At 46.7% G+C, this 27,328-nt stretch overlaps 1 protein-coding gene across 1 annotated transcript; it reads left to right on the forward strand.

Annotated features, from left to right (window-relative positions):
- Positions 1–364: 364 nt before the first annotated feature.
- Positions 365–27,328, forward strand: LOC144611950 (thiol S-methyltransferase TMT1A-like). Its single transcript, XM_078431304.1, has 2 exons — positions 365–913; positions 24,037–27,328. The coding sequence occupies exons 1-2, from the start codon at positions 413–415 to the stop codon at positions 24,271–24,273; spliced, it is 738 nt and encodes a 245-aa protein (XP_078287430.1). The 5' UTR covers positions 365–412; the 3' UTR covers positions 24,274–27,328.

A 27,328-nucleotide genomic window follows, 5' to 3' on the forward strand; every position in this document is an offset into this window, starting at 1 on the left:
TTGTGGCCTTCCATCACAGTGAGGAGGGGACTGGAGGAGACTCACTGTGATGGATGTTTGTGTTTATTTGGTGTTGGTTTGTGATTGTGTGTGTTAATGCTTATTTTTATTGCTCTTATTGTTGGCCTGTGGATGACGGAATCTCGTCCAAAAGACCTGTTTTTTTGGATGACAAATAAAGATATCCTGAATCCTGAATAGATCTCCTCAACTTGGTGACAAAGGCTCACTTGAAAGTGTAATCAGCACTGTGGTCACTGAGCGCGACCTCTGGCCCAGTGGTGTGGTGTTTGTGCAGTAACCAGGCAGACCCGGAGCCGGCTGTGGTGGCGCTGTGCCGCTGAGCAGCGGGGGGAGGGGGTTACTGACAGCTGCTGGCAGGGCGCGGGACAGGGGCAAGTGAGCGGGAGAGATGGCGTGGCTCAGGCTGCTGCTACAGGGGCTGGTGGAGCTGCTGGTGCTGCCGGTCACCGTGCTGCGCCTCGCGGGGCTGTGGGACCCGCTGTACAAGCGCTTCTTCCCGCACCTCATGTGCCACTTCGTGGCCGACATCAACCGCAGGATGGCGAGGGTGAAGCGGGAGCTGTTCGACGAGCTGGCGGCCTTCGCGGCCTCGCCGGCGGCGGCGCTCAGGGTGCTGGAGGTGGGCTGCGGCACCGGCGCCAACTTCCCCTTCTACCCGCGGGGCTGCAGGGTCACCTGCCTCGACTCCAACCCCAACTTCGAGGCCTTCCTGCGCCGCAGCGTGGCGGACAGCGGCCACGTCGAGCTGGACAGCTTCGTGGTGGGCAGCGCCGAGGATCTGCGCCAGGTGGCGAGCGGCTCCATGGACGCCGTGGTCTGCACGCTGGTGCTGTGCAGCGTCCACCGCACCGACCTGGTGCTGAGCGAGACCCTCCGTGTGCTCAGACCGGTAAGAAATGCAAGCCAGCAAGACAGTGTTACCCACACATAACATAACACAGCACAGCACCCCCCCCCCCCCCCCCACTACCAACGACAACAACGCTGACCGACATACACCAGTGATGGCAACTTGGGGTACTCCAAAGTCCGTGAGGCTGAGGTTGGGAAGGAAGGGTCATACCCATGTAAGAGTACAAGATGCATAACTTGTTTATTGTGTATTATGTGTCATAATGTTCTTTCTCTCTCTCTTTCTTTCTCTCTTTCTTTCTTTCTGGCATCTCTTTCTTTCTCTCTCTCTTTATCTCTTTCTTTCTCGCTCTCACTCTTTCCCTCTCTCTTTCTCTCTCTCTTTCCCTCTCTCTCTCTTTCTTTCTCTCTCTTTCTTTCTTTCTCTCTTTCTTTCTTTCTCTCTCTCAGCTCTCAAATTTATACCATTAAATATCATCTGGCTTGTTGCTTTCTCCACTTGAGTATAAAATTTTCCTGTCTTCTCTATTTGACATTCAAGTACCTTGATAGTTCGTTTAATTTCCTCATGTGCTTTACTAGGTGTACAATTTTAGTTCTGCAGTTCAAGTGACAGTTCAGACAACTCAAGCAAACTGTCCATCAACAAGCCCAAATTATTTACGAAAGCTGATGACTCTAATACTTTTTTCAGCCCCTCGTACTTTTCTCTCTCTGCACTAGATCTTGAAGCATCACAGCGTGCTTTTCCAAAATGCTTCCAAATAGCTTTATAAGACTGCCACATTGCCTTTACAGTTCGGTAAGACGAAGCAACCCATCTCACACTGAAAACACGACCCATTTTCAACAGTTGACAGTGAAGAGCCTCAGCACATGCAGTTAACTCATCCTGGTTCTTAGGAGACCTATGATATAAGGAATACAATTTATCACAAAATATCTGAAAATGATTCAAACCTGCAACTTCATTTATAGCATCACCTACACTGAGTTCAAGCCTGTGACTGGCACAGTGCCAAACGGTTGCATTAGGGAAATCATCAAGAAATAGTTTTGCAACCCCTGCATTTCGTCCTAACATTACTGATGCACCATCAGTTACAAGTGATATCACATTTTCTTTTAGGTACTGTATTGAAAAACCACCTCTTTGTAAGCAACTTAGAAGCCCATCATATATAGATTTTGCATTTGCACCAAGTTTCATATGTTCCAAGTCAAAATAGAATGATATAGGTTGGGAAGATTCACCAACTGCTGTTCTCAAGCAGACTACTAGAACAGTTTTCCCATTAATAGTAGTAGATTCATCAATCATAATAGACATTTGAGATTGTTTTGAAATTATATTTTCCACCACTGTCTTTCGCATCTGTTCCCTATGTGGTGAGAAACATCTGCACATGTCTTACGAGAGTGTAGATGCCGTTTCTTTCTTGCAGTTCAATATCAGATGCCGTTTCTTTCTTGCAGTTCAATATCAGATGCCGTTTCTTTCTTGCAGTTCAATATCAGAAGACATATCTGTGTAGGGCCTACCTTTGTGTACAATATTATATACAGTTCTAAAAACTCGACCTGTTTTTGCTTCGTCCTTTTTCAGTGACATATACGCTACATTTTCGATTGCTTTTTTCTCAGCTGTTTCGTTGATTTTTTGGCATCTGATATGAGCTTCACTATTTTTGTGCTTAAAAATCTTTTTTCTTAAACTCATTAACTCTTTTGCTTTGTCATCACTCACTCCTACTACATTAACTCTGCACCACTCACGAGACAAATGAATTCCTTGTGTTCGTTCAAGTCCAAGATGACACTTGCTGCATACACTACATCCTAGTTTTCTGTTTTTAACAATTAGCCAGGGATATCCTTTCTTTTTGTTTAAGTACATTTCTTGTGTCCAACAGTCTGGAAGATTACATTTTTCAATATCTTTTGCAATGTCTTCACATGCAGCATCAGGCGAAACAGCTGCATCAGTTACATTATCATTTTCAAGTAATTTTGCCTTCTTTTCTGGCTGAGTGTTTTCATTATCATTTATTTCTTCATCGATCTGAAGACGCTTGTCTTTCAAAGTATCCCAGTATGCTCATTTTCACAGTGGTACACAAATCTGTAATTTATAGATATTTGATAGTGATATATAATAAAATTTGATAGTGATATGTAATAAAATATTTCTGCTTGCACTATTGTTTTGCTAAATAAAACCACCCACAATAAAACATTCACCACTCACGATTTAGGCTGGAAAAAACTATTGGTCCTACTTATTTAATTTTCTCCCCATCCATTCTAATTTAACTGAAACAACTGAGGCACAGCGGCAGAGAGGCAGAGCGGCAAATAAAATAACGGAATAATAAAATAACGTGACTTTACCTGAGCCCGTGCTCGCGGTAGCCCTGACAGTGAGTTTAAGAAATTCTCCCTTGAATTTTATTCAAAGGAACGCGGTGTCATTAATACATGGTTCAAAACACAATTACATTTACTGAGGAATGTGGATCGATGTATTGATGACACATTGTATAACTACTACCTGTTAACTACTGACTGTTAACAAGCGCTAACAGTGGCAGTTAACAAATCGTTTTTGTCTGAGTTGAATAAAGTGATAAACGACTCAAACTTTCTGCAGTACTTATTAAACCCCAGCTGGAAATTGAAAACTAGGGGAACGCCGTCCCCTACGCACTTCCCCCATTTCCATCACTGAGATAGACCACTCGACCCTAGCAGGGCATGGGTACATCTCAGCGCCATTTTAGTAAGCAACCAAAGATACTAGAGGAGCAAGATAGACCACTGGACTCTAACAACCAAAGATACTAGAGGAGCAAGATAGACCACTCGACTCTAACAACCAAAGATACTAGAGGAGCAAGATAGACCACTCGACTCTAACAACCAAAGGTACTAGAGGAGCAAGATAGACCACTCGACCCTAACAACCAAAGATACTAGAGGAGCAAGATAGACCACTCGACTCTAAAAAGCAAAGATACTAGAGGAGCAAGATAGACCACTAGGCTCTAAAAACCGTAGTAGGTCATGGGTAAATTTCAGTGCCATTTTAGTAAGCAGACTGTGTGCTAGACTGGGCAGTGTTCACAATTCTGCGATTTCTTCGGATATAAAATGTTTGCAAACAATTTCTAACCCACCACTCAATCTCCAGGTCTCTCAGGTCGGCCGACTTGGGGCTACTCACTATCCCGAGGTCTAGGCTTAAGCTCAGGGGTGCCCGCGCTTTTGCGGTTGCAGCTCCTAGACTGTGGAACAGCATCCCTCTCCCCATCAGAACTGCCCCCTCCATCGACTCCTTTAAGTCCAGGCTCAAAACCTACTTCTACTCCCTAGCGTTTGAGGTCCTCTGAGGGGGCGCTGTGAACTGTTTATGTCTGTGTTGTTAGGTGTGTCTGCTATTGTATGTTCGTTTTTAGTACGGGCACTGATGTACAGCACTTTGGTCAACGTGGGTTGTGTTTAAATGTGCTATACAAATAAAATTGACTTGATTTGAATATTTGCACTAGAGGTCCGCTCTGTATCAGGCCAATTGATCATATTTAATGAACTGTTCTTCTTTGCTTTCTCTGTTAATTTTAATTTCACCTCCACAAGCTGAATCTCTTTTTGTTTTATTTTAAAAAGTCATGGAAGCAGAGATTAGGCATTTGCAAACAATAGAACTCTACTGAATCCACAATATAATTGAAAAGACATTTAACTTTATACTTAGAGCCATAAAAATGTACTTAGAAACATAGAAAATAGGTGCAGGAGGAGGCCATTCGGCCCTTCGAGCCAGCACCGCCATTCATTGTGATCATGGCTGATCGGCCCCAATCAATAACCCGTGCCTGCCTTCTCCCCATATCGCTTGATTCCACTAGCCCCTAGAGCTCTATCTAACTCTCTCTTAAATTCATCCAGTGAATTGACTTCTAATTAGTTAAAAACCCTTGACAGCCACTAAAATGACCAATGCTGCCTGACATGGTACAGAAGCATAGGAAAATAACTGCAGATGCTGGTACAAATCGAAGGTATCACAAAATGCTGGAGTAACTCAGCAGGTCAGGCTGCATCTAGGAGCGAGGGAATGGGTGACGTTTCGGGTCGAGACCCTTTTTCAGACTGAAGCATGAATCCAATTCAAATAGAAACCGTGTTGGAGTAAATCACTGGGTCAGGTAGCAACTCTGGAGAAAAAGGATGGGTGATGTTTCAGGTTAGGACCCTTCTTCAGACAAGGGGGGGGGGGGGGGGGAAGGTGAGGAGCTGGTATAAATCAGGACCTGATCTTTTCATTGGTTAGCTGATATGCGAAACAGTGCAACCCTGTATATCTCGCACACAAAATGAAGTAAATCTTACCATGAATGACAGAAATAAAAAGTGTTATCCTTGTTTATGAAGTTCAGTTTTGAATGATGTAAAATTGAAGGGGTTGGTGCAATATACTGCTAACCCACAAATGTGTCGTTATGAAATATTCACATTTGAAAAATCCATAAATCACAACAAAAAACAAGAAGGTGCCTATGTTATTTGACCAACTTATCGGTTGAATTTAAATATGAAATTTTTACAGGTATTGGGTAAGGATCATGTTAATGCATGTAACTAATTTTTCACAAAAGTGAGGGTTAGCACTATATTGCACCGAACCCCTCAATTACATGTTAAATTCAAAACTAAACTATGGTAGCAATGTACATTATTCATGTCTAAAGCTGGCACTTCCTTATCAGTGTAGGTATGTATGCATTACATTTTATTACACTAATATAGAATGAAAAAATATCTTGACATGTGTTCACAGTTATTTTATTCACAATATTAGGATTTCTGGAAATAGGTTTGATGTCACTGATTGCGAATTTGTATGGGTAGGCCCGAATGAAATGTATGTGAGAACAGTGATCATGATGGGGAGAAACATGTGCTGAGAAGTGCGTGCATGACTGATGATATATATATATATATATCTATCTATCTATCTAATCTTACTAAAACTCTGACTTGTATGTATATCTGTAACAGTGATTTCGGCTGATTTCTGCAAAACGGTGAGGCGTAGCGCCACAATTTTTGCACCGCCTTAATCACACCGCTGGACGCTTGCCGAAAATGATATTGTTATTTAATTTGGTCGTATATTGTTTAAGTTACAGAGGTTTAAAAGTCTTTTTTTAAATCTCTCATTTTTTCGGCTGATTTTCGGCAAAAACGGTGAACCGTAGCGCCACGATGTTTGCACCGCCTTAATCACCACGCTGAACGCTGCTGGAAAATGATATTTTTATTTGATTCGGTCGTATATTTTTTAAGTTACAGAGGTTTTAGTTTTTTTTTTTAAATTCCAGCCGTCTTTTCCATGGCCTTCAGCGTGTGACGTCAAAATGCCCATGCACCCCCCTCCTACTGATTTATTGAAGGCTTTCAGCGTGGCGCTGCTGTGCGTCTGTGCCCCTCTCTCCCCTTGCTTCTCTCCTCTCTCCCACACCCGGGAGATCCTCTCCCCGCTATCCCGCCCCCCCCCGGATCTTTCACTGATGCTCTCTCCCCCCCCCCCCCCCCCCCCCCCCGGACCTTTCACTAATGCGCTCCCCCCCCCGACCTTTCACTGATGCGCTCCCCCCCCCCCCCCCCGCTATCCCCCCCCCCCCCCCCCCCCGGCCTTTGAATGATGCGATCTCCTGCACCCCCCCCCCCCCGGACTTCCCCCCCCCCCCCCCCCACCGGGCCTTTAACTGATGCTAAGAGTGTGTCTGGGGGAGAGAAGATGGGGGGGGGGGGGGTCTGAGAATGGGGAATGGGACAACAGGGGTAGTGCGGAGGGGAATTGGTGGTGGGGGAAAGAGGGGTACTGGGAAAAGGGGAGGTCCATATCCCTCCCCTCTCCCCCATCCCTCCCTCCTCCCCTCCCCCTCTCCCCTCACTCTCTCCCCCCTCCACAAATACCGCCCCATCTCTCATCACCCTCCCCCCCTCCATCCTCAACACCTCCCTCCCTCCACCACTCCCTCCCCGCCCAAGGGGAGGGTGTGGGGAGAGTAAGAGTGGGGCTGGGGGAGGAGAAAATGGGGGGTGTGGGGACGGGCCCAACGGGCCCGCTTTGAACGGGCACACTTGTTCTAGTATACTACTAAAACTCAGATCTTGTCTTATATATATATGTATGCGCGTAACAGCGGTTTCTCTGATTTCGTCAAAACGGTGAACCGTAGCGCCACGATTTTTGCACCGCCTTAATCACCACGCGGTTATCTGCTGGAAAATTGTTTTTTATTTAATTCGGTCGCATGTTTTTTAAGTTACAGAGGTATTAAAGCGCTTCCCCCCCCCCCTAAATTATAGGGGGCGCTGTGGTGCGGATTTAGTTTTCAGCTTGTGGCTTGTGACGGCTACATTGTTTCGAAAAGTTTCCAGAAAAGGATCAGCTTGTGCCGGCTACATTGTTTCGAAAAGTTTCCAGAAAAGCACTGATTGTTTTGTTATTGCAAGTCAAGTCAAGTCAAGTCAATTATATTTGTATAGCACATTTAAAAACAACCCATGTTGACCAAAGTGCTGTACATCTGATTAGGAAAAAAAAAAAAAAGAAGGTTATAGTGGTCACTTGACATACACAGATCAGGAGGACGGGCCCAACGGGCACACTTGGAGAGTAAGAGTGGGGCTGGGGGAGGAGAGAATGGGGGGTGTGGGGACGGGCCCAACGGGCCCGCTTTGAACGGGCACACTTGTTCTAGTATATATATATATATATAGAGAGAGAGAGAGAGAGATAGAAAGAGAAAGAGATTGAAGGAAAAAGGTTGCTAATCAAATAATTGGAGGAAATCGCAAGAAAGAAACTAGAGATATATATATGTGTGTGTATGTGTATGTATATATATATTATATTACTTAAACTCAGATCATGTATGTGTGTGTGTATATATGTATGTATGTATATATATATATATATATATATGTGTGTGTATGTATGTATATATATATATATATATATATATGTGTGTGTATATATATATATGTATATATGTATTTCTGAGATTTGTTTCTGGACATGTCGACCTACAGCCAAAACAGTAAACGGTAAATGATAGCGCCCCAATTTCAGCACCACCTTAATCACCATTGTCCTGGCGACTGTTAATGAAAAGTTGTATTTAAATTGGTCTTATATTTTTAAAGTTAGTGAGATTTTAAAGTTTAAAAATCCCCTTTCAATCCGACGTCTTAAAGGTCACAATGGGACACGTATGACTTTAATTGCGCTTCCCTCCCCACTCCCCCAAACAAGATGGCCGCTGGCAGCAGGGGCGCCCGGGGTCAGTGGCTCCCTCTCCACTTTCCTCTCCCCCCTCGCCCGCACCAGGCCCCGGGGGAGACTCTGAGCAGGAGGGAGATGGTCGTCCACCCCGTCGACTGATCCTTCCCTTCCGTCTCCTCCAGCAGACGCTTCAACCGACGACGTTGTTGAGTCCCCGCTCCTGCCCGGGAATACAAACCCCAGCGGGCAGCTTCTTCACCTCCTCCTCCAGCGGACGCTTCAACTGACGGCGTCGTTGACGACGGCTGCTTCAACCGACGGCCTCGTCGACGGCTCCACAAAAATGGCGGCCGCTCTCCTTCTTTTCCTCCTCCCCCTCCCACTCCGCCATCTTGTGCGCGCCTCCCGCCGCCGCGCTGCCCCCGGGAGGTGTAGTCCCACAGCCGCGCTGCCCCCGGGAGGTGTAGTCCCACAGCCGCTGGGAGTGTGGGTGGGGGGAAGGGGGTGGGAGTCTGGGGGAGGGGAGAGTGTGGGGAAGGGGATGGGGGAGGGAGGAGTGGGTATGGGGGGAGGAGGCAGTGGGGGTAGTGGGAGGGTGGGAGTAGGGGTAAGGGGGGTATGGGGGATGGAGTGGGTCAGTGGGGGGAGGAGGGGGGATAAGGGGGATTGAGTGGGGGGGGGGGTGAGGGTGCTAGACCAGTACGGGAGAGCCTTTGGGTGCACGGCTCTCTCTGGCTGCAGCGCTGTCACTTCCCATTTGTAGGCAGATTCCTCCCCATCCTGGATCAGTCCAATCAGGGTCGTGTCATCCGCAAACTTGAGGAGCTTGACAGAGGAGTCTGTGGAGGTGCAGTCGTTGGTGTAGAGAGAGTAAAGGAGAGGGGAGAGTACACAGCCTTGCCGTGCTCCTATGCTGAGGGTCTGCGGGTCTGAGATGTACTTTCCCAGCTTCACATGCTGCTTCCTGTCCGTCAGGAAGTTGATGATCCACTGACAGAGGGGTTCAGGCACAGTCAGCTGGGAGAGTTTGGAGTGTAGTAGCTCTAGCACAATGGTGTTAAATGCAGAGCTAAAGTCCACAAACAGAATCCTGGCATAGGTCCCCTTGTGCTCTAGGTGCTGGAGGATGAAGTGCAGGCCTAGGTTGACTGCGTCGTCCACCGATCTATTGGCCCTGTGTGCAAACTGCAGGGGGTCCAGCAGGGGGTTTGTGATGTTTTTCAGCTGGGCCAGCACAAGTCTTTCAAAGTTCTTCATGACTAGAGGTCAGTGCGGCAGGCCTGTAGTCATTAAGACCAGTGATCCTTGTCTTTGGGCACAGGGATGTTTGGCAGATACAGGTAGTTCTGCTCTAATGCAAAATTCACATATCGAAGAAACCTCATGTCATTGAAAATCGTGTTATAAAAACAAGTGCGTCAATTGGGAAAGGGGGTTGTGGCAAGAGAGTTTCCGACTTGTAATAACAAAGTTCTTCCACCTGCTATATTTTCCAAAGTCTTTTTAATGGCTTTAAGTTTATTTTTGTTACTGCTGCGCCACTGCAAGTCAATAGGGTCTCACATGAGGAATGAACGGTCCACTTCTTGTTCCGAGTCGCTGTTGCTAAATATATGCAGGGTATGTTTTCCACCTGCTCAGAAGCAAGCACTCGCAGAACACCCAGAGCTGCCACTGATTGTACTTTGCAGCAGCAAATAGCAGTTGCGTTACTGGAATGCATTGTTCAGTTCAGTTTATTATCATTAGATCTTGCCATAAGTGCCCTTTCATGTCTTTTTGATGATTTCAGCAAGATAATGCCCTTTTCATGATCGAGTGCCTAAATCAGCCTTTTTTTGCCGTGTTAACATAACTTACAAGAACATTTCCACCGCTGGGGCGAATCCCAGGGCACCATTGTCGGTCGTTCATTCGTGGGCAGTGGATGAGGCCCCAGTCTTTTGCAGTCAGGCTGTAAGTGGGGGTTAAGTGGTGATTGGAGAGGGGTGGGTGGGGAAGGGTCCAGTCTTTTCAAACTGGAGTCAGGCTGTGAGTGGGTGTGAAGTGTTGGTTGGGGAGGGCGGGAGGGGGTACCAGGGTTAAGTTTCTGTTTCTCGAACCTGCAGTAGAACTCATTCAGGTCGTTGGTTGGCTGACAATTGTCCAAGGAACTTGTAGCTTTTTCCTCTTGTAGCTTGTGATTTCTTGCAAGCCCTTCCAAACTGAAGAGGAGTCATTAGCTGTGAACTTGCTCCTTGGCAACTCTGATTCCTGTTCTCAGCTTGTACTTGGCCTGCCTGTAGAGGTCTGCATCCCTGCTCCTGTAGGATCTACCCCTGCAAGCGACAAAATGCCTCAAGTCAAGTCCATGCCTTGTAAAAAACTGAACGATTTGGTGAGAGTGTACGGGAGTGATATATTCTCTACAGACAACTGTGTGCTGTTTTGCAAAGCATGTGAGAAAGCAGTGAATCATGAGAAGAAATATTTTGTCTCCCAGCATGTACAGACAGCTAAACACAAGTCGGCGGCAGAGAAACTGAAGGCGGGAAATACGCAAGCTTGTCTCCTCACTACAGTTACTGCTGGCTCCAGTCACAAATCTGAGTTTTTGAGTGATCTGTGCAAGGCATTCATTGATGCTAGAATTCCACTGTGGAAATTGGAAAACAAATCTCTCCGAGGTTTTTTAGAGAAATACACAGAGGAACATATACTGAGCGAGTCATCATTACGGAAACATTATGTTGACAGCAACTTCAACATTGTTGTGCAGAAAATTAGAGATTAAGTTGTATGCAACAAAATATAGATCTCAATAGATGAGACAACCGATGCTGTGGGGAGATATGTAGTCAATGTGGTCATCGGTACACTGGAGGCAGGTCAACCATCAAAGGAGTTTTTGTTGACATCGGAAGTATTGGAGAAGTCAAACAGCTCAACTATTACTCAGTTGTTTATATCTTCACTTGCTGTACTTTGGCCAGAAGGTATAAAACACGAGAATGTTCTTCTGTTTGTGACTCATGCAGCTCCATACATGAAAAAAGCTGCTCGTACTCTTAAAGTTTCATTCCCCAAAATGTTGCATTTGACATGCTTAGCTCACGGACTCCATAGAATTGCGGAGCACATAGGTAACTTGTTTCCAAATGTTAATCGCCTAGTTTCCAATGTCAAGAAAATTTTGCTCAAAGCACCGTTACATGTGCAGTAGTTCAAGGAAATAGCAGCCGAGATTCCGCTACCTCCTCAGCCCGTTTTGACTAGGTGGGGGACATGGCTCTCTGCTGTACTCTACTATCTGCAAATTTTGAAAAGATAAAATAAATCGTCAACTGTTTTGAAGAAGAATCTGCTGCAGTCAGGATCGTCAGTGAAATCATGCAGAAAAAGTCCCTCCACTGGGATCTTGTGTTTATTGCTTCCAATTTTGCAAATTTCCCACGAGCCATCACTTCCCTTGAGAAACGTGGCAACATATTAGTGAATTACTTGCAGGTTTTCAACAAAGTAACTGACGATATTTGTAAAGTTCCTGGCGATGTAGGTAAAGACATACAAGGAAAATGTGAGAGAGTGATTTTAGGTAACAAAGGTCTTGAAGAAATACAAAACATAGCTAAAGTTCTCCAAGGTAGTTGTTATGCACAAGATATTGACATGAATATAGAGTCTGTTGCTTGTTTCGGGTCTGCACCAGTGACCTCAGCTGGGGTAGAAATAAGTTTTTCACAACTGAAGCATATTCTGTCTGACAGACGGCATAGTTTAACACCAGATAATTTGAAAAAAATGCTAGTAATTATGTGCAACCAGGCAACTTTGGCCATTTAATGCAGTATTCCTTTATATTATCATTTTTAACCATATTTTGGTGGTGGAAATACATGCCTTTTTATGCTTTTTTTTCAATAAATGGCTTTTTTGTGCCTTTTTTGTAATTTTATCTTGCCTATTTGGCTGCCTATTTCAGAGATTTTTAGCGCCTAAACACCCTGGCTCTAAATATCATCAGAATCACAATCATACTTTATTAGCCAAGTATGTTTTACAACATACGAGGAATTTCATTTGCCATACAGTCATACCAATAAAAAGCAACAAGACATACAAAATCCATTTTAACACGAACATCCAACACAGTGACTCCTCCACATTCCTCACTGATGGAAGGCGAAAAGAAAAAATGTTCAATCCTCTTCCCTTCTTTGTCCTCCCGCGGTCGGGGGCCTCGAGCCTTCCGTTGTCGGGACGATCTTTACTTCTGTAGCCGGCGGTCGGGCCCTCCGCGTCGTGGCGATCACGCTCCTGCATCAGGGGGGATCTCAACTCCTGCGTGCCAGGCGATCGGACCCCGGGTCAGGGCTGGTAGAACCTCCTGCGGCTTTGGAGCTTCCCAACATCAGTCTCGATGTTGGAATCCGAAGGCCGCGGTTGGAGCGTCGATCCCAGGCAAGGGATCGCAGACTCCGATGGTAAGTCCACGGCCCCCCGGTGGGGCTCAAGGTCAGTCTCGAGCAAGGCCTCCAGCTCCATGATGTTAGGCCGCAGAGCGACCGGAGATACGATCCAGAAAACAATCACATCTCCGGCAAGATACGAGATTGAAAAAAGTTTCCCCCGACCCCCACCCCCCCCCAATCCCCACATAAAACAAACCAGAGAACATTTGCACAAATTTTGAAAATACACTAAAATCACAAAAAAAGACGAAACGGCAGACAGACCGCGGCAGTTGTCGAGGCTGCAATTGCTGATGGCGCCACCCGGTGGAATATCATGTATACAGGAAATGTACAGATCGTGTACCAAGGTGCAGTGACAAGCTCTTGTTGCGTGCTAACCAGTCAGCAGAAAGACAATACATGATTACAATCGATCCATTTACAGTGTATGGATACCTGATAATGGAATAACGTTTAGTGCAAGGTAAAGCCAGCAAAGTCCAGTCAAGGATAGTCCGAGGGTCACCAATGAGGTTGATAGTAGTTCAGCACTGCTCTCTGGTTGTGGTATTGCCTGGGGTAATGGTGGTGGAGGTTGAGGGGAGATCTGATCAATTATAAATCTGATAAATGAGGCATTTAAAATTATGAGAGGCAAAGATAGGGTAGGCAGTCAGAACCATTTCCCCCCCACAGTGGAAATATACAACACTACGAGGCACAGTTATATGGTGAGAGGGGGTGGTTTAATGGCGATGTGTTGGGCGAGTTTTTTTACACAGGGTGGTGGGTGCCTGGAATGTGCTGCCAGGAGTGGTAGTGGAGGCAGATGCCATAGTGGTGTGGAAGAGGCTTTTAGATTGGTGCAGGGAATGGAGGGGATATAATGGAGGGACGTCATGTTCGGCACAGACATTATGGGCCAAAGGGCCTGTTCCTGTGCTGTTCTGTTTTGTTCTGATTTATTTACTATGTTCTAGTGGTTTTCCCAATGGAAATGGCAATACAGCATGGAAACAGGCCCTTCGGCTCAGCTCGCCCATGCTAACCAGATGCCCCCTCTTAGCCCCATCTGTTCACTGAGAAACATAGAAAATAGGTGCAGGAAGAGGCCATTTGGCCCTTCGAGCCAGCACCGCCATTCATTGTGATCATGGCTGATCATCTACAATCAGTAACCCAAGTTCTTGAATTCCTAGTAATATCTGCTTGATGGTGATGGCTGGCCTCCAATCCCTTCTCCCCATATCCCTTGATTCCGTTAGCCCCTAGAGCTTGACCCACAAAAACTAATCCTTGCCTAACCATTTAGAGGGATATGGGCCAAACGCAGGCAGTTGGGACTAGCTTAGGTGGGGCATCTTAGTCGGCATGGGTAGGTTGGGCCGAAGGGCCTGTTTGCGTGCGATATGATTCTAAGACTCTCCACGGTGACCCCTCCTCCTCCCCACCACCCCCTCTTGTTTCCTTCCACATCCCAGAACCACGCGAGCCACAGGTTAACCGAGTAACTCAGGTGTTGACAAGTGGCAGAGGAATGGGTGAGTGGGCACAGGGCAAGTGGGCAAACAGGGTTGCTCAGAGGGTAGTATAACCTTGATGGGCCAAATGGCCTCGTTCTGAGTCACAAGAAAATACCATGTGCTGGTATCCCTAAGTACCTCAGCAGGTCAGGCAGCAACATGTTTCAGGTCAGGACATGTTTCAGGTTATGACTCAGCTGAAGGACAGCGCGATGGCACAGCGGTAGAGTTGCTGCCTTAGAAACATAGAAAATAGGTGCAGGAGGAGGCCATTCGGCCCATCGAGCCAGCACCGCCATTCATTGTGATCATGGCTGATCATCCACAATCAGTAACCTGTGCCTGCCTTCTCCCCATATCCCTTGATTCCACTAGCCCCGAGAGCTCCATCTAACTCTCTCTTAAATCCATCCAGTGATTTGGTCTCCACTGCCCTCTGTGGCAGAGAATTCCACAAATTCACAACTCTCTGAAAAAGTTCCTTCTCACCTCAGTTTTAAATGGCCTCCCCTTTATTCTAAGACTGTGGCCCCAGGTTCTGGACTCCCCCAACATTGGGAACATTTTCCCTGCATCTAGCTTGTCCAGTCCTTTTAAATTTTATGTCTCTATAAGATCCCCTCTCATTCTTCTAAACTCCAATGAATACAAGCCTAGTCTTTTCAATCTTTCCTCATATGACAGTCCCGCCATCCCAGGGATCAATCTCGTGAACCTACGCTGCACTGCCTCAATTACAAGGATGTCCTTCCTCAAATTAGGAGACCAAAACTGTACACAATACTCCAGATGTGGTCTTACCAGGGCCCTCCCTATACAACTGCAGAAGAACCTCTTTACTCCTATACTGAAATCCTCTCGTTATGAAGGCCAACATTCCATTAGCTTTCTTCACCCCCTGCTGTACCTGCACGCCAACTTTCAGTGACTGGTGTACAAGGACACCCAGGTCTCGCTGCACTTCCCCCTTACCTAACCTAACACCATCGAGATAATAATCTGCCTCCTTGTTTTTGCCGCCAAAGTGGATAACTTCACATTTATCTATATTATACTGCATCTGCCACGCATCTGCCCATTCACTGAACCAGTCCAGGTCACCCTGCAACCTCCTGACATCCTCTTCACAGTTCACACTGCCACCCAGGTTTATGTCATCCGCAAACATGCTAGTGCTGCTTCTAATTCCCTCATCCAAATCATTAATATATATAGTAAACAGTTGCGGCCCCAACACCGATCCTTGTGGCACTCCACTCGCCACTGCCTGCCATTCTGAAAAGGACCCGTTTACTCCTACTCTTTGCTTCCTGTCTGCCAACCAATTCTCTATCCATGTCAACACCCTACCCCAATACCATGTGCTCGTAGCGCTTGCAGCACCAGAGACCCAGGTTCGATCACCGACTACAGGCGCTGTCTGTACGGAGTTTGTACGTGCTTCCTGTGACCGCGTGGGTTTTCTCCGAGACCTTCGGTTTCCTCCCACCTCTCAAAGACGTACGGGTATGCAGGTAAATTGGCTTGTGTAGGATAGTGTTAGCGTGCGGGGATCGCTGGTCGGAGCGGACTCGGTCGGCCGAAGTTTCCGCTCTGTATCTCTAAACTAAACTAGGGAGAGATAAAGAGGCAAGAGAGAGGAAATTCGGATGCTTGTGGCTTCGAAATTTAAGCACAGATACCAACCATCGGGGAAAGAAAAAAAAACATGAATATTTTATATTTAACTGTATTACAAACACCTCGATCTTGTGTGCATGCGACAAAACGAGAAAATTTCTTGCAATTAAGAATAGCCAGTGTCAGCATGCAAGAACCTCTAGCTCAGAATCTTGCCACTCTAATAGAAAATTGACCTAAATATCCACCAAAGAAAACTAGCTCTTCCTAAGAAAGCCGAACAACCCTCACCAACTTTTACAGAAGTGTGGAAACACACACCTCCAGATTCAGGGACAGTTACTTCCAGCTATTATCAGGCAACTGAACCATCCAACCACAACCAGAGAGTGGTTCTGAACTACTATCAACCTCATCGGGGACCCTCGGACTATTTTTGATCAGACTTTACCTTGCACTAAACGTTATTCCCTTATCATGTATCTGTACATTGTAAATGGCTCGATTGTAATCATGTATTGTCTTTCTGCTGACTGTTTGCCACGCAACAAAAGCTTTTCACTGTACCTCGGTACACGTGACAATAAAGTAAAGTCAAACTCTTCCCCCAACTCCGTCCTCTCCCTCCAAAAAAAATGAAAGTAGAAGGAACATGAAATGTTTCTACAAATTTTGATTTGATTGAAAGATACAGCACAGAAGCAAGCCCTTCAGCCTGTCCTAACCGACCCGTTTGCACTAGTTCTATGTTGTCCCACTTTCACGTCCACTCCCTACACAAACTAGGGACAATTTACAGAGGGACAATTATCCTACAAACCCGCACGTCTTTGGGATGTGGGAGGAAACCGGAGCAAGGAAACCCACGCGGTCACAGGGAGAACGTGCAAACTCCACACAGACAGCACCCGAGGTCACAGTGATACACAGTGGAAACAGGCCCTTCGGCCCAACTTGTCCACACCAGCCAACATGCCCCATCTACACTAGTCTATATAAGGTCCCACAGTTGACAGTGTATGTCAGAGCAAAAACCAAGCCATGCAGACGAAAGAATTGTCCGTAGACCTCCGAGACAGGATTGTGTCGAGACACAGATCTGGGGAAGGGTATAAAACAATTTCTGCAGAATTGCAGGTCCCGAATAGCACAGTGGCCTCCGTCATTCTTAAATGGAAGAACTTTGGAACCACCAAGACTCTTCATAGAGCTGGCAGCCCGGCCAAACTGAGCAATCAGGGGAGAAGGGCCTTGGTCAGGGAGATGACCAAGAACCTGATGGTCACTCTGACAGAGCTCCAGAGTTCCTCTGTGAAGATGGGAGAACCTTCCAGAAGGACAACTATATCTGCAGCACTCCACCAATCAGGCCTTTATGGTAGAGTGGCCAGACGGAAGCCACTCCTCAGTAAAAGGCACATGCCTTGGAGTTTGCCAAAAGGCACCTAAAGGACTCAGACCATGAGAAACAAGATTCTCTGGTCTGATGAAACCAAGATTGAACTCTTTGGCCTCAATGCCAAACGGCACTGCTCATCACCTGGCCAATACCATACCTACGGTGAAGCATGGTGGTGGCAGCATCATGCTGTGGGGATGTTTTTTAGTGGCAGGAACTGGGAGACTAGTCAGGATCGAGGGAAAGATGAACGGAGCAAAGTACAGAGAGATCCTTGATGAAAACCTGCCCCAGAGCGTTCTGGACCTCAGACTGGGGCGGAGGTTCACCTTCCAACAGGACAACGACCCTAAGCACACAGCCAAGGCAACGCAGGAGTGGCTTCGTGACAAGTCTGCGAATGTCCTTGAGTGGCCCAGCCAGAGCCCGGACTTGAACCCGATCGAACATCTCTGGCGGGACCTGAAAATAGCTGTGCATCGACGCTCCCCATCCAACCTGACAGAGCTTGAGAGGATCTGCAGAGAAGAATGGGAGAAATGACCCAAATACAGGTGTGCCAAGCTTGTAGCGTCATACCCAAGAAGACTTGAGGCTGTAATCGCTGCCAAAGGTGCCTCAACACTGAGTAAACATACTCAACACTGAGTCAACACAAGTACTGAGTAAAGGGTCTGAATACTTATGTAAATGTGATTATTTCTTTTTAATTACTTTTGCAAACATTTCTAAACACCTGTTTTCGCTTTTTTATTATGGGGTATTGTGTGTCGAAAAAAAAGAATTTAATCCATTTTAAACTAAGGCTGTAACTTAACAAAATGTGGAAAAAGTGAAGGGGTCTGAATACTTTCTGAATGCACTCTACCTGCCTAACTGTTTCTTACATGTTGGGATAGTCCCAGCCTCAACTACTTCCTCTGGCAGCTCGATCCATATACCCACCGCTCTTTGTTTGAAAAAGTTACCCCTCAAAATAAATCTTTTCCCCTTCACCTTAAACCTATGATTCTCGATTCACCTACTCTGGGCACCCCTCATCCTCCTGCGCTCCAAGGAATAGAGACCCAGCCTGCTCAACCTCTCCCTGTAGCTCACACCCTCTAGTCCTGGCAACATCCTCGTAGATCTTCTCTGTACCCTTTCCAGTTTGACAATATCTTTCCTGTAACATGGTGCCCAGAACTGAACACACACACTATTCTGAATGTGGCCTCACCAACGTCTTGTACAACTGCAACATGATCTCCCTATTTCGACACTAAATACTCTGACTGATGAAGGCCAAAGTGCCAAAAGCCTTTTTGACCACCTTATCTACCTGCGACTCTACCTTCATGGAACCATGCACCTGTACTCCTTGATCCCTCTGCTCCACAACACTCCCCCGGGGCCTACCATTCACTGTGTTGGTCCTGCCCATGTTAGACATGTTAGAAAACACACAGGTTTGTAGGTTAATTGGCTTCAGTAAAATTGTAAATTGGCTCTTGAGTGCAGGATAGGGTTAGTGTGCGGGGATTGTTGGTCGGCACGGACTCAGTGGGCCGAAGGGCTGTTTCCACTCTATATCTCTAAACTAAACTAATTCCCAAATAATTATATGAAATAATTAGATCCAATTGCTCATATTGGAAATTGACTACACCAATTCTGATCAATGATTGCAAAGATAGTTCTAAGGAAATTAGTAACAAGAAAACAATTTGCCCTATTAAAGTAAGCACAACTGATAGTCTTCATAACTCATCGCTAGTGGAGGCTGTCAGTAACAGTAAATATAAGAATCATCAATAGTATCTGATACAGTTCACATCCACAGTTGCTCAATTGATGCAGGTAAAGGTGGCGCAGCGGTAGAGTTGCTGCCTCACAGCGCCGGAGACCCGGGTTCAATCCTGACCACGGGTGCTGTCTGCACAGAGTTTGTACGTTCTCCCCGTGACCTGTGCGGGTTTTCTCCCTTTTCCCTTACGTTCACCCTAGTAAGTGTTTTTTCAGGCCTTGCTGAAAAGTGAGGACTGACTTTGTCCAGCCTTAATGTAGACTTCATTATTCAGCAAGGTGGCGGACTAGAGGTGTTGTTAATAATGTACCGTAAAACAGCTATTTTCTTGTTTTAAATTACACAGTTAACGCTGGAAGCTAACTGTTAGCATAATCAGTCGGCAGTTTAGTAAAACCTCACAAAAAAAGTGCGGAGCCAGACTGGTGTCAATGAAATAGATGTTGCAGAGGGATGCATCTACAGTGTAGGCCTAGGCAAAGGCTGGGCGAGCAGTGGCAATTCTGTTCAACGGACCAGCTCGGCATTCAATTTGTCCACCTCTTCCCTGCCAACTCATAAAATCAGTCTTCCTTTAATTGACCATCATATTGATTTCAAGAATAGAAACCATTTAGGGATTGCAGGCTCAAAGATGTGAACCTTCATTGTAGCAGCAGGGTTAATAGATAGCTTACTCTGTGGCACATCTTCACTTTGCTTCCCCTGAACAAGAATGAATATCCTCCAGCGATGTACCGAACAGCATTCTGAAGAAATGGCCCGACCCGAACCTTCACCTCTCCATGTTCTCCACAGATACTGCCCGACCCGCTGAGTTACTCCAGCACTCTGTGAAACGTCACCTATCCATGTTCCCCACAGATACTGCCCGACCCGCTGAGTTACTCCAGCACTCTGTGAAACGTCACCTATCCATGTTCTCCACAGATGCTGCCTGACCCGCTGAGTTACTCCAGCACTCTGTGAAACGTCACCTATCCATGTTCTCCACAAATGCTGCCTGACCCGCTGAGTTACTCCAGTACTTGGTGTCTAAACAGCTATGTATAGGCGCAGAACTATGCTGGGACTTTATTCCTTGGAGCGCAGGAGGCTGAGGGGTGATCTTATGGAGGTGTAATTGATAGGGTGTATTTTACACAAGGTAGGAGAATCAAGAACCAGAGGACATATATTTAAGGGGAGAGGGGCAAGATATTATGGGAACCTGAGGGGCTTTTTTTCCCACTCAGAAAGAAGTAGTTGTATTGAACGAGCTACCAGAGGAGGTATTTAACACGGGTAGAAACACAGTTGGACAGGTACATGGATAAGAAAGGTTTACAGGGATATGGGCCAAATGAGTATCTTGGATGGGGCATCTTTGTCGGCATGGATGAATTGGGCAGAAGGGAAGTTCATAGCTCACTGATGGTGGCAGCACGTAGTTAGGGTGGTTCAGAAGGTGTATGGTATGCTTGCCTTCATGGCTCGGGGCATTAAGTATATGAGGCAGGATGTCATGATGCAGCTCTGTAGGACTGGTTCGGTCACATTTAATAGACAATAGACAATAGGTGCAGGAGTAGGCCATTCAGCCCTTCGAGCCAGCACCGCCATTCAATGCGATCATGGCTGATCACTCTCAATCAGTACCCCGTTCCTGCCTTCTCCCCATACCCCCTCACTCCGCTATCCTTAAGAGCTCTATCCAGCTCTCTCTTGAAAGCATCCAACGAACTGGCCTCCACTGCCTTCTGAGGCAGAGAATTCCACACCTTCACCACCCTCTGACTGAAAAAGTTCTTCCTCATCTCCGTTCTAAATGGCCTACCCCTTATTCTTAAACTGTGGCCCCTTGTTCTGGACTCCCCCAACATTGGGAACATGTTATCTGCCTCTAATGTGTAATTTGGAGTATTGTGTGCAGTTCTGGTCGCCCCCCCTTACAGGAAGGGCGTGGAGGCTTTGGAGGGTGTGCAGAAGAGGTTTACTAGAACGCTGCCAGAATGTTGTCTGGATGAGAGAGTTTCAGCTAAAGGGGGAAGTTGGAAGAAGGCTCTAGAACTGAAACGTCACCCATCCCTTCTCTCCTGAGATGCTGCCTGTCCCGCTGAGTTACTCCAGCATTTTGTGTCCACCTTCGATTTAAACCAGCATCTGCAGTTCTTTCCTGCACAGGAGGTTGGAAAGACTTGGGTTGTTTTCTCTGGAATGTTGGAGGTTGAGGGGAGGCTTGATAGAAGTTTATAAAACTATAGACCAAGTGGACCCGTTGGGGCCAAACCTCTCCTGCAGTGGTTCAGCACCATCTCCTCCCCCCCCTCCCCCTCCCCTCTCCCCTCTCCCCCCCTTCTCCCCGCTCTCCCCTCCCCCTCCCCTCCTCCCCCTCCCTCCTCCCTTCCCCCTCCATCCTCTCCTCCCCCCCTCCCTCTCTACTCTCCCTCGATACCCTCCACCCCCATCCGCTCCCCTCCCCCCACTCCATCCCCCTCAACCTCCCTTATCCTCCCTCCCTCCACCCCCCTCCCTCCCTAGGAGATAGATTTAAACTTTAAAATGTGAATAACTTTAAAAATATAACACCGATTTCAGTGAAACTTCTTCCATTAGCACCAAAGGGACGACGGTGAGTAAGGTGGGCCTAAAAATTGTCGCTATCGTGTACCGTTTTGGCTGTAGTTCAGGAACAAACAAACAAACAATTGAGAGTTTTAGTATATAGATGGATGAGAGACAGTCAGAAGCTTTTCCCCAGGGTGGAGCAATAAGGTGAGAGGGGCAAGGTTTAAAGGAGATGTGTGTTTAAAGGAGATGTGTTTTTATACACAGAGTGGGGTGGGGGTCTGGAACACACTGCCTGGGTTGGTGGTGGTGGAGGAAGATACGAAAGTGGTGTTTAAAAGGCTGTTAGATAGGCACGTGGATATGCAGGGAATGGATGGATATGGATCATGTACAGGCAGAGGAGATCAGTTGGCATCATGTTCGGCACAAGCATTGTGGGCCGAAGGGTCTGTTCCTGTGCTGTAATCTTCTATGACTCTCTAACCATGTCAGAGACAATGCGGAAGTCACTCCTTGTTTCAGCAGAAGATGTCCAAAAATGCCGGGAATGTTATCAGTTGCAGCATGAAAATGACAAATCATAATGTGCCAGCGAAGGGGATTCACACAGAGGGTGGTGGGTGTATGGAACGAGCTGCCAGAGGAGGTCGTTGAGGCTGGGACTATCACATTGTTTAAGAAACAGTTAGACAGGTACATGGATAGGACAGGTTTGGAGGGATATGGACCAAGCGTGGGCAGGTGGGACTCGTGTAGCTGGGACATTGTTCACTACATTGGAAGACAGGAGGGCTTGCATCAGTAAATTATTCTGCCAAACTCCTGTGTACCTTTTAAGCAAACAAAGGTGAAGAGAGATTAGGTGACGTCATTTCTTCATTTTTTTGGTTCAGCAGTTAGAGTCACAGAGTGATACAGTGTGGAAACAGGCCCTTCATAGAGTCACAGAGTGATACAGTGTGGAAACAGGCCCTTCATAGAGTCACAGAGTGATACAGCGTGGAAACAGGCCCTTCATAGAGTCACAGAGTGATACAGTGTGGAAACAGGCCCTTCATAGAGTCACAGAGTGATACAGTGTGGAAACAGGCCCTTCATAGAGTCACAGAGTGATACAGCGTGGAAACAGGCCCTTCATAGAGTCACAGAGTGATACAGTGTGGAAACAGGCCCTTCATAGAGTCACAGAGTGATACAGTGTGGAAACAGGCCCTTCATAGAGTCACAGAGTGATACAGTGTGGAAACAGACCCTTCGGCCCAACTTACCCACACCGTCCCACTCTGTGACTCTATGAAGGGCCTGTTTCCACACTGTATCACTCTGTGACTCTATGAAGGGCCTGTTTCCACACTGTATCACTCTGTGACTCTATGAAGGGCCTGTTTCCACACTGTATCACTCTGTGACTCTATGAAGGGCCTGTTTCCACACTGTATCACTCTGTGACTCTATGAAGGGCCTGTTTCCACACTGTATCACTCTGTGACTCTATGAAGGGCCTGTTTCCACACTGTATCACTCTGTGACTCTATGAAGGGCCTGTTTCCACACTGTATCACTCTGTGACTCTATGAAGGGCCTGTTTCCACACTGTATCACTCTGTGACTCTATGAAGGGCCTGTTTCCACACTGTATCACTCTGTGACTCTAACTGCTGAACCAAAAAAATGAAGAAATGACGTCACCTAATCTCTCTTCACCTTTGTTTGCTTAAAAGGTACACAGGAGTTTGGCAGAATAATTTACTGATGCAAGCCCTCCTGTCTTCCAATGTAGTGAATGTTGCCATGGGTGGGAATCTACTTAATAATTAAAATCAACGAGTCTATCTATCATTGACGTCTCGTCTTGTGGCATCTGGTTGGCCTTCATAGTAGAGGAGCAAGGAGGTCCTACTGCATTTGCACAGGGCCCTGGTGAGACCGCACCTGGAGTATTGTGTGCAATTTTGAGGAAGGACATTCTTGCTATTGAGGGCGTGCAGCGTAGGTTCACCAGGTTAATTCCCGGGATGGCGAGACTGACACATGATGAAAGTATGGGTCGACTGGGCTTGTATTCACTGGAATTTAGATGGATGAGAGGGGATCCTAGAGAAACGTATAAAATTCTTAAGGGATTGGACAGGCTAGATGCAGGAAACATGTTCCCGATGTTGAGGGAGTCCAGAACCAGGGGCCACAGTTTAAGAATAAAGGGGAGGCCATTTAGGACCGAGATGAAGAAAAACGTTTTCACCCAGAGAGTTGTGAATCTGTGGAATTCTCTGCCACAGAAGGCAGTGGAGGCCAATTCTCTGGATGCTTTCAAGAGAGAGTGAGATTTAGCTCTTGGGGCTAACGGAATCAAGGGATATGGGGAGAGGGCAGGCACGGGTTACTGATTGTGGATGATCAGCCATGATCATATTGAATGGAGGTGCTGGGTCGAAGGGCTGAATGGCCTCCTCCTGCTCCTGTTTACGTTTCTATCTGTGCATTGGTGCCATGTTTAATCTGATTTGTGTCTCTTGACAGTTCATGGTGCAGTTTTCCGTTCCGTTCCGCAGGGGGGCGCATTTTTCTTCATCGAGCACGTGGCTGCGGCGAAGACCAAGTGGCTGCACTTCTTTCAGCACGTGTTTCAGCCCGCGTGGCGTTACTTTGGCGACGGGTGCCGCCTGACCTGCGACACTGAGGCCAACCTCGAGAAAGCCAAGTTCTCCAAGCTGAATTTGAAGTACTTCACGGAGCCGATGGCCTTCAAGCTGATCAATGACCATGTTGTTGGGTATGGAGTCAAATGAGAAACTGGGCAACGTGTCTACCGTACCGAAGGTTGATTGCGTAAAGTCAATTCTTGCTGAACTTATCGTTCATCAGTTAATTGTGAGAGTTGCTCAGACTATTTTTAATTCAGTCCTTTTAAGTCGGTGTGTTATGTAGTGAGATTTTTGTCTTTCCTGAATCCTATATTTCTCTTTTTTCCCCTTCTCTCCCCACCCCATCCCGATCCCCTTCCATCAATATCCTAACGATACTATACGACACGGTTGAACTTTATGTATCCCAGCAGGGAAATTGATCTGCCAACAGTCATAAAAACACGAGATATATGAAACATTAAATTAAACTGACGAGTGGAAAGGGTTGGGGATGTCAAAGATTGGGGAGGGGGGGATAATCTCAGTCCCAGTCTACCCCATGACAGAAGGGGGAGGGGTTGTACAGTTTGAGAGCCACAGGGAAGAAGGATCTCCTGTTGTGTTCTGTGCTGCATCTCGGTGGGACCAGTCTGTTGTTGAAGGTTCCCCTCAGGTTGACCAGTGTGTCACGGAGGGAGGGGGTGAGCTGTATTGTCCAGGAGGCTCCACAGTTTGAGGAGCATCCTCCCCTCCAAGACCACCTCCCGTGAATCCAACTCCAACTCCAGCCCCCAGGACGGAGCCGGCCTTCCCGATGGGTTTGTTGGTCCTGTTGGTGCCCGCGGCCTTCGCCCTGCTGCCCCGACACACGGCAGCGAAGAAGATGGCGCTGGCCACCACCGACTGGTAGAACATCTGCAGCATCTCACTGCAGACGTTGAAGGAGCGGAGCCTTCTCAAAAAGTACAGCCGGCTCTGTCCCTTCTTGTACAGGGCTTCCCTCCTGCATTACTCCTCAACTCTCCTCATCCAGTGCCCTATTGTCTCCTTTTCACCTCCAGTCTTTGTCACTTACTCCGCAGGTCCCACAGATTCACCACCCTCTGGTGAAAGTAATTCCCCCTCATCTCCTTCCTTAAAGGGACATCCTTTTACCCTGAGGCTGTGCCCTCTGGTCCGAGATTCTCCCACTAGTGGAAACATCTTCTCCACATCCACTCTGTCCAAGTCTTTCACTATTCCATGGGTAACTCACGTTGGAAATGGACACAAAATGCTGGAGTAACTCAGCGGAACAGGCAGCATCTCTGGAGAGAAGGAATGGGTGATGTTTCAAGTCACCCATTCACAAAATGTCACCCATTCCTTCTCCTCAGAGATGCTGCCTGTCCCGCTGAGTTACTCCGGCATTTTGGGTCTATCTGCAGTTTAAACCAGCATCTGCAGTTCCTTCCTACACATAACTTACATTGGTCATTAAATTCTCCAATTTTACGTAAGACCACCCTTCCCCACCCCACCCCATCTCGCTTTCCTACTTCACTATCCCCCCCCCCCTGAGTCACCCTATTCATTTCCCTCCATTGTACATTTATCTCCCATCCCTGAGTCCTTCGTTTTCATTTTATCCCCCCTCTTTCCTCTCCCCCTGTCCCCTTCCACCTATTTTGCTCCCTCTGGCTTTACATTTCATTCCTCCTCTCATCCACTTATCTGACACCCTTTTCTCTCCATTCCACCTCCAGCCTTTGTTACTTCCCCCACCCGTTTGACAATCCACCCCCTCACCTGTATCCACCTATCACTTGCCAGGCTTTGTCCCCCCCCCCCCCCCACCTCTCTTCACCAGCATTCTCCACCAACATGTTCCAACTACACTAGTCCCACCTGCCTGCATTTGGCCCATATCCTTCCAAACCTGTCCTATCCATGTACCTGTCTAACTGTTTCTTCAACGATGGGATAGTCCCAGCCTCAACTACCTCCTCCGGCAGCTTGTTCCATACACCCACCACCCTTTGTATGAAAAGGTTACCCCTCAGATTCCTATTAAATCTTTTTCCCTTCACCTTGAACCTATGTCCTCTGGTCCTCAATTCCCCTACTCTGGGGAAGAGATTCGGTGCATCCACCTGATTTATTCCTCTCATGATTTTATACACCTCTATAAGATCACCCCTCATCCTCCTGCGCTCCATGGAATAGAGACCCAGCCTACTCAACCTCTCCATGTAGCTCACACCATCCAGTCCTGGCAACATCCTCGTAAATCTTTTCTAAACTCTTTCAAGCTTGACAATATCTTTCCTAGAACTGAACACAATACTCTAAATGCGGTCTCACCAATGTCTTATACAACTGCAACATGACCTCCCAACTTCTATACTCAATACTCTGACTGATGAAGGCCAAAGTGCCAAAAGCCTTTTTGACCACCTTATCTACCTGCGACTCGACCTTCAAGGAACCATGCACCTGTACTCCTAGATCCCTCTTCTCTACAATGTTACCCAGAGGCCTACCATTCACTGTGTAGGTCCTGCCCTTGTTCGACATCCCAAAATGCAACACCTCACACTTCTCTGTATTAAATTCCATCAACCATTCTTCCGCCCACCTGGCCAATCGATCCAGATGCTGCTGCAATTCACAACCATCTTCACTATCTGTAAAACCACTCACTTTTGTATCATCAGCAAACTTGCTAATCTTGCCCTGTATGTTCTCATCCAAATCATTGATGTAGATGACAAACAGTAACGGGCCCAGCACTGAACCCTGAGGCACACCACTAGTCACAGGATAACACATTGGGTATAAACACTTATTTTCTGAAAGGCAGTGCAATGCAATGTAGTGAATCTGTAATCTGAAACGCAATGTCATAAACCACAACCAGAGAGCAGTGCTGAACTACTATCTACCTCTTTGGTGACCCTCGGACTATCTTTAATCAGACTTTGCTGGCTTTACCTTGCACTAAACATTATTCCCTTATCATGTATCTGTACACTGTAAATGGATCGATTGCAATCATGTGTTGTCTTTCTGCTGACTGGTTAGCACGCAACAAAAGCTTTTCACTGTACCTCGGTAGACGTGACAATAAACTAATCCGAAACTGAAGTTCAGTAACATGAATCTTGATACATATAAAAACTGTGTTGGATTTTATATTTGATTATGTTAATAAATGCTTACCACAATATCCTCCAAA

The sequence above is a fragment of the Rhinoraja longicauda genome, chromosome 42, assembly GCF_053455715.1.
Source record: "Rhinoraja longicauda isolate Sanriku21f chromosome 42, sRhiLon1.1, whole genome shotgun sequence".
Taxonomy (NCBI): domain Eukaryota; kingdom Metazoa; phylum Chordata; class Chondrichthyes; order Rajiformes; family Arhynchobatidae; genus Rhinoraja; species Rhinoraja longicauda.

Coding starts and splice junctions, on each gene's coding strand:
- LOC144611950 (XM_078431304.1), top strand. CDS start 413: ATGGCGTGGCTCAGGCTGCTGCTACAGGGGCTGGTGGAGCTGCTGGTG. Junction 914..24,036: donor CCCTCCGTGTGCTCAGACCG/GTAAGAAATGCA, acceptor TCCGTTCCGCAG/GGGGGCGCATTTTTCTTCAT.